This window comes from Aquarana catesbeiana, linkage group LG12 (assembly GCF_042186555.1).
Source record: "Aquarana catesbeiana isolate 2022-GZ linkage group LG12, ASM4218655v1, whole genome shotgun sequence".
Classification (NCBI taxonomy): domain Eukaryota; kingdom Metazoa; phylum Chordata; class Amphibia; order Anura; family Ranidae; genus Aquarana; species Aquarana catesbeiana.
The window spans coordinates 130,944,924-130,957,787 of record NC_133335.1 but is presented as its reverse complement, the minus strand read 5'-3'; the positions used below and the strand labels follow the sequence as shown (position 1 = coordinate 130,957,787).

At 44.3% G+C, this 12,864-nt stretch overlaps 1 protein-coding gene across 7 annotated transcripts in view; it reads right to left on the bottom strand.

Annotated features, from left to right (window-relative positions):
• CDK12 (cyclin dependent kinase 12) overlaps nt 1-12,864 on the bottom strand; it is a 480,052-nt gene that overhangs the window by 381,650 nt on the left and 85,538 nt on the right. For all 7 annotated transcript variants that reach the window (XM_073608346.1, XM_073608342.1, XM_073608343.1 and 4 more), the window contains one exon: nt 10,240-10,416. In XM_073608346.1, the coding sequence (XP_073464447.1) occupies nt 10,240-10,416 (177 nt within the window). The remainder of the gene's footprint in view (nt 1-10,239; nt 10,417-12,864) is intronic.

The following is a 12,864-nucleotide window of genomic DNA, read 5'->3' as shown; positions in this document are numbered from 1 at the left end:
GAGTATTTACAGAGTGGAGGAAGTTGCACTGGGTCCGCTTCCTGAAGATATCAGGATGTGACAAAACGCATATGATGGAGCCTTCTTGTAACGTCATTTCCACTCAGGACGGAACTCATACTGGCTCCTTAAAGAGAAGCTACAGTCTGATAAGCCAAATTATAACATCACGGTCATGGTTGTAAATTACATCATCCACATTGGATATTGCTGTACATTTCCATCCTCAATTTACTTAGCAAATCATTTGTTTTTATTCTCCTCTGAACCTAGCAGCAGCCATGGTAGGTAGCTGTGTGCAGCTGAAGATGGCCTGCATTATTTTCTGGGTTTCCGTGCATGCACCTCCCGGTCTCACGCCTGCGCAGTAATGACACTGTGTGTGGCACACTTTGAGAAGGCTTATGTCACGTACACACGATCGGAATTTCCGACAGAAAGAGTCTGATGTGAGCTTTTCATGATATAGTCCAACCGTGTGTATGCCCCATCTGACTTTTTTCGTCGAAAATTCAGACGGACTTAGATAGAGAACATGTTCTGTATTTTTCCGACTAAAAAAATAACTAAAATAGGAAAAAAAACGCTTGTCTGTATGCTGTTCCGACACACCAAAAACGTTGCATGCTCTGAAGCAAGTACGAGACGGAAGCGATCGGTCTGGTAAAACTAGCGTTCGTAATGGAGATGGCACATTCCTCACACTGCAAATTCTTCGATCTTTTAATGCAGCGCATTCTTTTGTGCTTTATAATGCTAGAATAATGAAGTTGTTTTGCTACTGATATTCACACAGTTCTGACAAACTTATTTCTTTATTATTTCTCGCGATCTCATGAATGATCTTATTTTTTTAAAGCCAGATCTCCATAATAATGTTTTGAATTATTTTTATAGTCATTTATTTTTTATTATTTCATCAAGATCTCCTGTTTTTTGTATTATTGAAAAATTATTTTCTAGTGATCTCCATATTTTTTTTTTTATTTTGTGTGTCAAGTTTCCACAATAACATTATTATTTTGTATTTTTTAACCTCAAGGAGGTTGGTTGGTGTCCCTTGTTAATTAGACATTGTATTTCTGAAATGTACCTGCCTACTCACAAACTGTCCTTTTTGTAGAAAAACACATAGGCAAGTATTTGTGAAAAATAAAATCTCCATTTATTCTGGGTAACAAAATAAAGGCAACGCTGGAGAAACTTGGAGGAGGAGGATGGGCGAGCTCACATACGTGGCTGTTCTCAGCCAGCTGGCCCCTCAACCCCTTCTGAAGGGCCTGAATGATGGCAGAACAGATCTCTGGGATAATGATCCCCAGAGTCGGGGGGGAGATGCCTGTCAAGAAATTGAGGTCCTGCAGACTTCTCCCCGTTGCCAATTACCGCAACGCGGCGACTAGCATCTGCCCCGGAGTGATGGCTTGCCGCATGCAGGTGTCCTGCTTCATAATATAAGGGGACAGCAAAGCCAACAGATGGTGAAAAACGGGGTCCGTCATCCGGAGAAAATTCCTGAAATCATCAGGATTATTCTCCTGGATCCCACACAGCAAAGGCATATGAGAGAATTGGTCACGCTGGAGTAACCAATTCTTGGTCTATGAACTCCTCCCCACCTTGTTCATGGAGTGGGCTTGGGTCCAAGTATGAACCCCAACACCAAGCCCCCACACAGCACGAACTCTACGACGAGTACGTCCCCGCAACATGGCTTCAAAATGGTCGCTGCTCAGAACGAACAAACAGAACGCACTGAAGAACAGCAAGGCCTATAAAGAGCGAGCTGAAAATTAGAAATGAGCGGACAAGAACGCACTAAAGAACAGATACAAACCCCACAAGCACAAACTGAAGAGCAATAATGAAAGCTGAAAAGCGCGAATCGCCCCTCACCAAACTTCTACTAAAACTAGATAAACACGGGATTAGCAGAAGGAGCCAAAAGGGTGGCGCACTGGCTATTGAAATTCTCTTTTCTAGCCCCATCGTATGTGTTGCACGTCACCGCGTTCTGGACGGTCGGAATTTGGCGTGACCGTGTGTATGCAAGACAGCTTGAGCGGAATTCCGTTGGAAAAACCTTCAGAGTTTATTCCGACGGGAAAATCGGTCGTGTGTACAGGGCATTAGATGCCAGAAGACTCCTGGATTGATGACAGATATCCCAAGAGTCAACGGGGCAGGCTGATGAATTAGTCACCTAGGCGGCCGCGACCGGTAATCCGGGGGGAAATTATTACATAACAAAAACCCATACTTTGACAATATTGCAAATTTTTACGATCCAAAGTTAACAGAACTATGGGTGGGCATTACAATAAGTGTAAGTTTAAAAAATGAAAATCCTAAGTTGTCCTGAAAAATCAAGGTACAATTTACCTGGATACACAGTAGTTGCGATGACATGTAGTTTTACTAACAAATGTCAAAGCTGTAAAATCAAATTCATGAGTTAGGATTTGTTTTACTCTGCGTCATGAAGGGGTTAATAAACCTTGGTGAATTAGTTTTTCATATACTGTACAATGGTTATGGAGTAATGTTGACGAATTCGGGCGGCCCATTCTGGGAGTGTTTCCTGCTGGTTCATAGAAGAAAGAAGACCTGCTAGTGTGATTTACCCTTAAAGGAGAAGTCCAGCCTGAGCTTTTTAGGCTTGGCTTCTAAGGGTCACAGGAGTGCAACTAGTTTTGCACTCCTGTGACCCGTTTACAGCCGAGAGCGGTCTGAAGTCCGCTCTTTGCTGACGTCACTGCAATCAGTCGAGGCAGCTCGTCATCCCGACTTAGGAAGTCTGGATCCGCCAGCTGCCTTGACTGATGGCAGTCTCAGCGAGCCGATGAGATGGCCGCTCCCCACCCCTCCACAGCTCAGCCCTCCAATGAGCGTGGAGTAGCAGAGCAGGAGAAATGCTGACAGTCAGCAGCTCTCTGCTCAAGGAGGTGCGAGAACCAAGCCATCGGCGGTGTTCGGTGACTCGGTTCTCAGTGCAGACACGCCGGGGGACAGCTGCAGAATCGGTCTGATGCTGCATCCACCTAGGTAAGTATGATTATCCAAAAGAAAAAAAAAACATGCTTCTCTTTTAAAGCAGTTGTAACCCTAAAAAAAAAAAATTGTTCTTTTTCCTTTGGAGCAAGATCTATAGCATAGTGCTTGTGCACTGTAATTTGTCCCATTGTATGATGTAAAATACCTGGTTGATCCTGCCTGTTCTCGTGTCCCCCGTATGTGTACTGACCACGGTAATCATAGCTGCGAATCCATGGTACCGTGGTCAGTTTAGGTTCCTCGGTCATCTTGCTGTGTGTGTGATCAGTCTCTCACTCTCCCCCAGCCCCTGCCTGTCAGCTCAGTAGTCTGTGCTGTAAGTGCCAATCTTTTCCCCACCCCTCCCCTCCTGTCGCTATGGCTCTAAAAGAATGCATATAAACTACTTCTATCCCCTCTGTATGTCAGTCTTTTTTTAAATATAATTCTAAAAACCTTCTTGCACAGCCCCGCTGTGCGGTAAAAGTGACCTCCCTCCGCTGACTGGCATACGTCAGGGGGGAATCTCAGCTCATCCTGCTGCTCATCTTAGATCAGGGAAGGAGAGCGGAGAGAGGTCACATGACCGCACAGCTGGGCTGTGCAAGAAGATATTTAGGATTATGTTTAAAAAAGTGAAACACTATTTTATATCTTCCTGAAACAGAGGGGATACAAGTAATTTACATATGTGACTTTACAACCACTTTAACCACTTGCCACCCGCCCACCGTCAAATTACGGAGGGGCGGCTCTAGTTCTAGGACGACGTCATATGACGTTGTCCCAGAGCGGGCGGGGGCACATAGCGATCGCTGCTGCGCCGTGTTGTTAGGGCACATGCGACCCCTATCTCTGTAAACAGCCACAGCCCTTTAACCATGTGATCACCAATCACAACCAGTCATATGTTATCACGGAGATGCCGGTAATTAGCGCTCCTCGCCTGAAACTGACAGAGTATGGCGAGGAGAGCCGATCAGCGGCATCTCCTCGCAGGAGACATCTACACATGTAATCAGGGCACAGATAATCAGTGCCCCGATTACAATATAGCGCCACCAGTGCCAGTAATCAGTGCCCACCAGTGGCACCAATCAGTGCCCATTAGTAATGCCAGTCAGTGCTGGCTATCAGTGCCGCCCATCAGTACAGGAGAAAAATTACTTATTTACAAAATTTACTGACAGAAACTAAGAAAAAATGTATTTATTTTTTCAAAAAGTTAGGTCTTTTTTTTTTTGTAAAAAAAAAAAAAAAAACCCAGTGGCGATTAAATACCACCAAAAGAAAGCTCTATTTGAGTGAAAAAAAATGATAAAAACTTCACATATTTACAGTGTAGCATGACCACACAATTGTCATTTAAAATGTGACGGCGCTGGGCAGGAAGGGGGTGTAAGTGCCCTGTATTGAGGTGGTTAATATACATAAAGTAGAGAGGAGCGATTGAACCATAAGCAGAGAGAGAAGCCTATATTCTGTAGTGCATTTAGACCTTCTTAAAAAAAGGAGGTCAATGCAATCCGGTGAATGTGCATTTAAATAGTTGGTGGCACCGGAGCACAAGACTGTTTACCAGCACAGTATTAAGAGTGTGCTCTGCACAGGTATGCACAGAGCACTGTGGACTAATGCTGTTTTTTCTGGAGGTTTAATTTGATGCTTATGGACTTTAGAACATTTTAATATCTCTTGCACATATAAGTGATTAATATTGTTTTTGCACTTTTAATATATATATATAAAGCCCCGACTGGTGGAGGGCTGCAGGTTGACTTTCTACAACTTTCTCCCATCTCCCGACTGCATCTCTAGAGCTCATCCACAGTGATCTTTGGGTTCTTCTTTACCTCTCTCAACAAGGCTCTTCTCCCCCAATAGCTCAGTTTGGCCAGACGGCCAGCTCTAGGAAGGGTTCTGGTCTTCCCAAACGTCTTCCATTTAACTACTTCAATACCTGGCTATTGTAATATGACGTCCACAGATGGGATCTCCCATCCTGGGTGGACGTCATATGACGGCCTCGGGTTCCCGGCCGCCTAGGGGGCGCGCGCCGCTTTGCTCGGGACCCGGTGCGTGTGCCCGGCGGCCGCAACGTCCGCCGGGCACCCACGATTGCCCGTTAACCGGGCCAGACCGTGGATCTGTGTGTGTAAACACACAGATCCACAGCCTGTCAGGTGAGAGGAGACCAATCTGTGTTCCCAGAACGGAGGAACACTGATCGGTCTCCTCCCCTTGTACGTCCCCGCCCCCTACAGTTAGAATCATTCCCTAGGTAACATAATTAACCCCTCCCCGCCCCCTAGTGGTTAACACCTTCACTGCCTGTAACATTTACACAGTAATCAATGCAATTTTATAGCATTGATCGCTGTATAAATGTGAATGGTCCCAAAAATGTGTCAAAAGTGTCCGATGTGTCCGCCATAATGTCGCAGTCACGAAAAAAAAAAAAAAATCGCAATCGCCGCCATTACTAGTAAAAAAAATAAATACATTTTTTTTTTTTTTTAAATGCCATAAATCTATCCCGTATTTTGTAGACGCTATAACTTTTGCGCAAACCAATCAATATACGCTTATTGCGATTTTTTTTTACCAAAAATATGTAGAAGAATACGTATCGGACGAAAAAAATTCGTTTTTTAAAAAAAAAATTGGGATATTTATTATTGCAAAAAGTAAAAAATATTTAGTTTTTTTCAAAATTGTCGCTCTTCTTTTGTTTATAGCGCAAAAAGTAAAAACTGCAGAGGTGATCAAATACCACCAAAAGAAAGCTCTATTTGTGGGGAAAAAAGGACGTCAATTTTTTTTGGGTACAACGTCACACGACCGCGCAATTGTCGTTTAAAGTGCGACAGCGCTGAAAACTAAAAATTGGCCTGGGAAGGAAGGGGGTGAAAATGCCCTGTATTGAACCGGTTAAGGATTATGGAGGCCACTGTGCTCTTAAGTGCAGCAGAAATTTTTTTGTAACCTTGGCCAGATCTGTGCCTTGCCACAATTCTGTCTCTGTGCTCTTCAGGCAGTTCCTTTGACCTCATGATTCTCATTTGCTCTGACATGCGCTGTGAGCTGTAAGGTCTTATATAGACAGGTGTGTGGCTTTCCTAATCAAGTCCAATCAGTATAATCAAACACAGCTGGACTCAAATGAAGGTGTAGAACCATCTCAAGGATGATCAGAAGAAATGGACAGCACCTCAGTTAAATATATGAGTGTCACAGCAAAGGGTCTGAATACTTAGGACCATGTGATATTTCAGTTTTTCTTTTTTAATAAATCAAAAATGTCAACAATTCTGTGTTTTTCTGTCAATATGGGGTGCTGTGTGTACATTAATGAGGGAAAAAAATGAACTTAAGGCCCCTTTCACACTTATACGACTTGTCCCACGATTTTGTACTGCAAAATCGTATGACAAGTCATTCTCCATGATTTTCAATGACTACCATTCATATTGGAAAAAAGGAGATGCAGCTCACAAACACTCTTGCTCTGGAATGACACCGCCCTAGTAAGAACTGGTTCCAGGTGCTGGCTTTGCTGGTTTGCAGAGAGGTAGAAAGAAATCCTGGATAGCCGCACTCTGGGATAAGGACATCTTTATTTCAATAACATCCAAACATACAGTCAATAGCAGAGACGTACAGGGTGGTAGACTGCTAACGCATTTCACATCATTTGGATGCTTATTCGTAGCTACATAAATAAAGATGTCCTTATCCCAGAGTGCGGCTATCCAGGATTTCTTTCTACCTCTCTACCATTCATATTGGCACGACTTTAAGTCGTGCCGACTTGATCCCTGCACTACTTTGGTCCAACTTCTGTGTGAGTTGTACTCCATAGACCTCAATGTTAAACCCTCAAGTAGCATGCAAATCATACCTGAATAATATAGACACGATTTCAGTACGACTTTGTAAGCACAAGCCTGGCTCGCTGATCGGGAAAGGAAAACTTTTTTTTTTCTTTCGCGATGAGCGACAGGCAGTGCTGACAGTTGTCTGGTATGAATCATGAAGGGGAACTCCGCGCCAAATTTTAAATGAAAAAACCGGCGTGGGCCCTTAGGTCTGGTATGGATCTTAAGGGGAACCCACTACGCCGAAAAATCAGCGTGCCCCCCCCCCCCAAAATCCATACCAGACCCTTATCCGAGCACGCAGCCCGGCCGGTCAGAAATGGGGGTGGGGACGAGCAAGCGCCCCCCCTCCTGGACCGTACCAGGCCGCATGCCCTCAACATGGGGGAGTGGGTGCTTTGGGGCATGGGGGGCGCCCTGCGGGGCCCCCCCACACCAAAGCACCTTGCCCCCATGTTGATGAGGACAAGGGCCTCTTCCCGACAACCCTGGCCGTTGGTTGTCGGGGTCTGCGGGCGGGGGGCTTATCGGAATCCGGGAGCCCCCAGATCCCGGCCCCCCACCCTTTGTGAATGAGTATGGGGTACATCGTACCCCTACCCATTCACCTAGGGAAAAAAGTGTCAATAAAAAAAACACACTACACAGGTTTTTAAAGTAATTTATTAGACAGCTCTGGGGTCTTCTTCCGACTTCGGGGGTCTTCTTCCAACTTCGGCGTCTCCTCCCGGTGTCCTGATCTTCTGCCGGCTCCTCTGCTATCTTCTACAGCTCTATTGCTAGCGGTGGCCCAGACTTCTGCCTTCTGCTTCATTTCTTCCAATGTTTACACGACGCTCTCTCCGACTGGAATGCTCTCTGAGCGCTCCGCAATGGACTTATATAGGCGGTGACCCTGCCCACTTATGAGGTCACTGTCCCGGGGCATGCTGGGACTGTGCCATCACAAGGGGCGTGGTCACCGGTTGACCATGCCCCCTTATGACGGCACAGCCCCAGCATGCCCCGGGACAGTGACCTCATAAGGAGGTGGGGTCACCGCCTATATAAGTCCATTGCGGAGCGCTCAGAGAGCATTCCAGCCGGAGAGAGCGTCGTGTCAACATTGGAAGAAAAGAAGAAGGCAGAAGTCCGGGCCACCGCTAGCAATAGAGCTGCAGAAGATAGCGGAGGAGGCGGCAGAAGATCAGGACACCGGGAGGAGACGCCGGAGAGACCCCCTAAGTCGGAAGAAGACCCCGGAGCTGTCTAATAAATTACTTTAAAAACCTGTGTAGTGTGTTTTTTTATTGACACTTTTTTCCCTAGGTGAATGGGTAGGGGTACGATGTACCCCATACTCATTCACAAAGGGTGGGGGGGCGGGATCTGGGGGCTCCCGGATTCCGATAAGCCCCCCGCCCGCAGACCCCGACAACCAACGGCCAGGGTTGTCGGGAAGAGGCCCTTGTCCTCATCAACATGGGGACAAGGTGCTTTGGGGTGGGGGGCCCGCAGGGCGCCCCCCATGCCCCAAAGCACCCACCCCCCCCATGTTGAGGGCATGCGGCCTGGTACGGTCCAGGAGGGGGGGGGGGGCTTGCTCGTCCCCACCCCCATTCCTGACCGGCCGGGCTGCGTGCTCAGATAAGGGTCTGGTATGGATTTTGGGGGGACCCCACGACGATTTTTATTTAAAATTTGGCGCGGAGTTCCCCCTCATGATTCATACCAACTACTGTATGTTTTCATTTGTTAATGCCAAAGTTGTGGCAAAGTCGTACAAACTAGTAATGCTTCCAAATCGCGCTAAAATCGAGACAAATCGCGGTAAAATTGCGGCAAAATACCCGCCGCAAAATCACGGTAAAATCTCGCGACTTTGAAGCCGTATAAGTGTGAAAGGGGCCTAAATGATTTTAGCAAACGGCTGCAATATAACAAAGAGTGAAAAATGTAAGGGGTCTGAATACTTTCCGTCCCCACTGTATATATATATATATCTCACTTTTTTCCATTAGCGATAGTGGATATGTACAGTTATTTAACAAAGTTTTATCACTTGGTCGGTGATCGATACTGTTTTGAGTATTTATGTTTTACATTATTCACCTTATATTTATCAAAGGTATTGGTTTTGTTTTTCTTTGGTTCGCATAAGATGTGATGCACATAATATATAAGGGGAGATAGCGCTGCTTTTTATTCACTTTCATATTTAGTTTGGCTGTACAGGGAGTACACCCAATAGCAACAGTTGGGTTTTATTTTGTTAGAGGTACATAGAATAAAGCATGGGTGTTTCCTTGATATTTTGTTTCTACAGTAAATTTGGAAGTGCTAATGAATGAGTACTTTGGCTTCAGTTGTAATTTGCAGGAAATTTGTAACCAGAGTAATGCTTACCCATCTTTCAGTCTTCGTTTTGGAAAAAAAACACAGGCAATGAGATCAGCATAGAGAGCCAGCCTCATCCCCGGGGCAGTACACAATGCAAGTGGCTTCATAAGCGTTGGGGAAAATAATAAAACTTTATATATGGATATGATCACATCCTTTTAGAAAGTTTTCTATGCAAACACATGCGTCCATTGCCTTTTTTTATATTACCAGGACTCATTTACAGGTTAACTCTAAACTAATCAGCTATACATTTTTTATGCTTTTCCTATGTATAATTTTGGATATCATAGTTTTTTTTTTACATTTTTTTTTTTTTACATGTCAAGCCTCATTTTTTTGAGGTTTGACATAAGTGCTATTTAATTAATCACACAGGCTTACTCTGCAAAAAATGGAGATTATGTTGTGTTTGTGTGCCTCGGGGCTCCTTCACAAAGTGCAGTGACCTTCATTAAACTGCACAGATCAAAGCAAACTCATCACTAGAGCATGTAAAAAATATATATTTTGGGGTGACTATAGGCAAATTTTTGTTGCCTAGAGCAGAAAATTAACTGAGGCATTTACCTGAAAAACAAGTAATATTTATCTTATATTAGTGCAAAGACACTATGTGAAATGGCACCAAATTTTCACACAAGCAGGACAACAAATTTAATACATAAAGCCTAGAGCAGGAATATGCAATTAGCGGACCTCCAGCTGTTGCAAAACTACAAGTCCCATCATGCCTCTGCCTTTGGGTGTCATGGTTGTGGCTGTCAGAGTCTTGCTATGCCTCATGGGACTTGTAGTTCTGCAACAGCTGGAGGTCTGCTAATTGCATATCTCTGCCCTAGAGTAAACATAATGCAGTAATAACTGAAACGCCTGCAGGTACCATTAACAGGAGATCAGCCACTACACCAAACATCTACAAAAGAAAAAAAAATGGACACAAACTTACTTTGGTCTCTTCCTTACTGGTGGTTGTGGAGGTGTTACTACTTTGGGTTCTGGAGACTCAGGAGGGGATGGGTCTCCTCCTGGAAGTTCAGGAGGTAATGGAAGGTCAGTCAGGAGGTGCCTAGGTCTCTGCTCTTTATTTTTCTTGACAGGTTTTAAGGGGATAATCTCCATAGGACTGTAAAGAGAAAATATACATGGTAATTACAATCAGCGCAATTAATAAGTCAATAAAACCACTCAAATTACATCAATAGACGTGAAACAAATATGAAAAAAATATGAAAAGCACTTTACAGCCAAACACTGTGAAAGTGATTCCACGACACCTGTAAGAAAAATTGCAAAATAAATCGGTGTACCGCAGCAAAACAATAGACAGTCCAAAGTCCCATCAAGGTTATGAGTAATCATACACATACATACAGTAATCATACAAATAGTGAATATGGAAAAAAAAAGTAAATAAATATTGAAAAACAAACAAAATCTTCAGTAAAATATATTCCTATACTTCAAACCACCCCGTGCCTTCTCTCTTCATGCACCGCGACAATCCATCACCAGGCGAAGGGCCTGCTCACCTCCATACAAAAATCAAAAATCACTCCTCTTTATACCCCAGGTAGATTCCTCCAAACCTCAGTTAACGGCTTCTGTTCTAAACTCACTGAGGATCACCCCAGACTCAGCTCATATTAAGCAAGGCAAAAAGGACAAACATAGTGTATACCGTTTTGACACTTTATTAAAACCCCACTAAAAAACACTCTTACAAGAAAGTAAAATACACACGCTTCTCAAAGCAGTATCATCCGGGTCACTACCTCTAGCAGCGCAACTCTGGAATGGCGTTACAAGCTCGACTCCTCACCAGGTGCGTTGCGCCACGTGATAGAGTTTCTTCAGCAGAGCCCGAGTCGAGCTTGTGTCATCGCGCCGCTAGAGGTGGTGATCTGGACGATACTGTTTTGAGAAGCGTGCATATTTTACTTTCTTGTAAGTGTGTTTTTAAATGGGGTTTTAATAAAGGGTCAATACAGAGTACACCATGTTTGTCCTTTTTGCTTTGCTTAAGCTAGCTGCTGCCATAACCCTGGTTTTTAACGTTAAAGTAATGACGTACATCTACAGTTGGCAAGTGGTTAATATGTGAGCTGAATCTGGGGTGATCCTCGGTGAGTCAAGAGGACGGAAGCCGTTCACTAAATAAAGAGGATTGGAGGAATCTGCCTGAGGTATAAAGAGGGGAGTGATTTTTGATTTGTATGGAGGTGAGCAGGCCCTTCATTTGATGATGGATTGTCACTGTGCAGGAAGAGAGCAGGCACAGGGTGCTTTGAAGTATAGGAATATATTTCACCGAAGATTGTTTGTTTTTCAAAATTCAGATTTTTTTTATATTCACAATTTGTCGGATCTGTATGATTACACATATAACCTTATGGGACTTTGGACTGTATATGAATTGTTTTGCCACACTACACTGATTTATTTTGCAATGCAAAGAGAAAATGTCATGAAGAAAATGATATATGGCTTTGATACTGTCAGTATGCTACAGGAATAAGGTAAACATGGCAAAATAAAATTGGTCTTTTCACAAGATTGACATACTGTCTACCATGCTTCTTGCTAACCCATCCAACAGACTATTATCCCCTTCCCGCCGACCGTATGCAGATATGCGTACTCGGCTTTCGGGGGTTATACCGGGATGATGCCCGCAGCTGCAGGCATCATCCCGGTACCGTTGTTTAGAGCCGGCGATTGGCTATCCGTGTATAACAACCGACGCGGCTAAAAGCCGCTCGGCTGTTATACCGGAGCAGCGGGAGGGGACGTCCCTCCCTCCCGCCGCTCTTACCGGGCCTCCCGGTCGATCCGGAGGCTCGGTGACCAATCCGATGCCTCCGGCGGCTCTGGGCAGGCTGGAACGAAGCTGTGGGCGGCTTCGTTCCAGCCTTCAAATTGTAAATGCGGAAGTGACGTCATGACGTCACTTCCCATTTACTCGGCTGCCAATGGCGCCGGTTTTCAAAAAGTACACAGTATTCAGAATCGCCGTTTTCGGCGATCTGAATACTTTGAAGTGTAAAGGAGGGATGGGGGGTCTTTTAGACCCCCGATCTCTCCATAAAGAGTACCTGTCACCACCTATTACTGTCAAAAGGGATGTTCACATTCCTTGTGACAGCAATAAAAGTCATCAAAACATTTTTTTTTTTATACACACTTTATGAATTTAAAAATAAATAAAATAAATAAGAAAAAAAAAAAAAAAATTTTTTAAAGCACCCCCGTCCCCGCAAGCTCGCACAGCAAAGAAAACGCATATGGAAGTCACGCCTGCATATGTAAACGGTGTTCAAATCACACATGTGACATATCGCCGCGATCGTCAGAGCGAGAGCAATAATTCTAGCACTAGACCTCCTCTGTAACTCTAACCTGGTAACCGTAAAAAAAATTTAAAGCGTCGCATATGGAAATTCTTAGGTTTGTCGCCATTCCACGAGTGTGTGCAATTATAAAGCTTGACATGTTTGGTATCTATTTACGCGGCGTAACATCATCTTTCACATTATACAAAAAAATTGGGGTAACTTTACTGTTTGGATTTTTA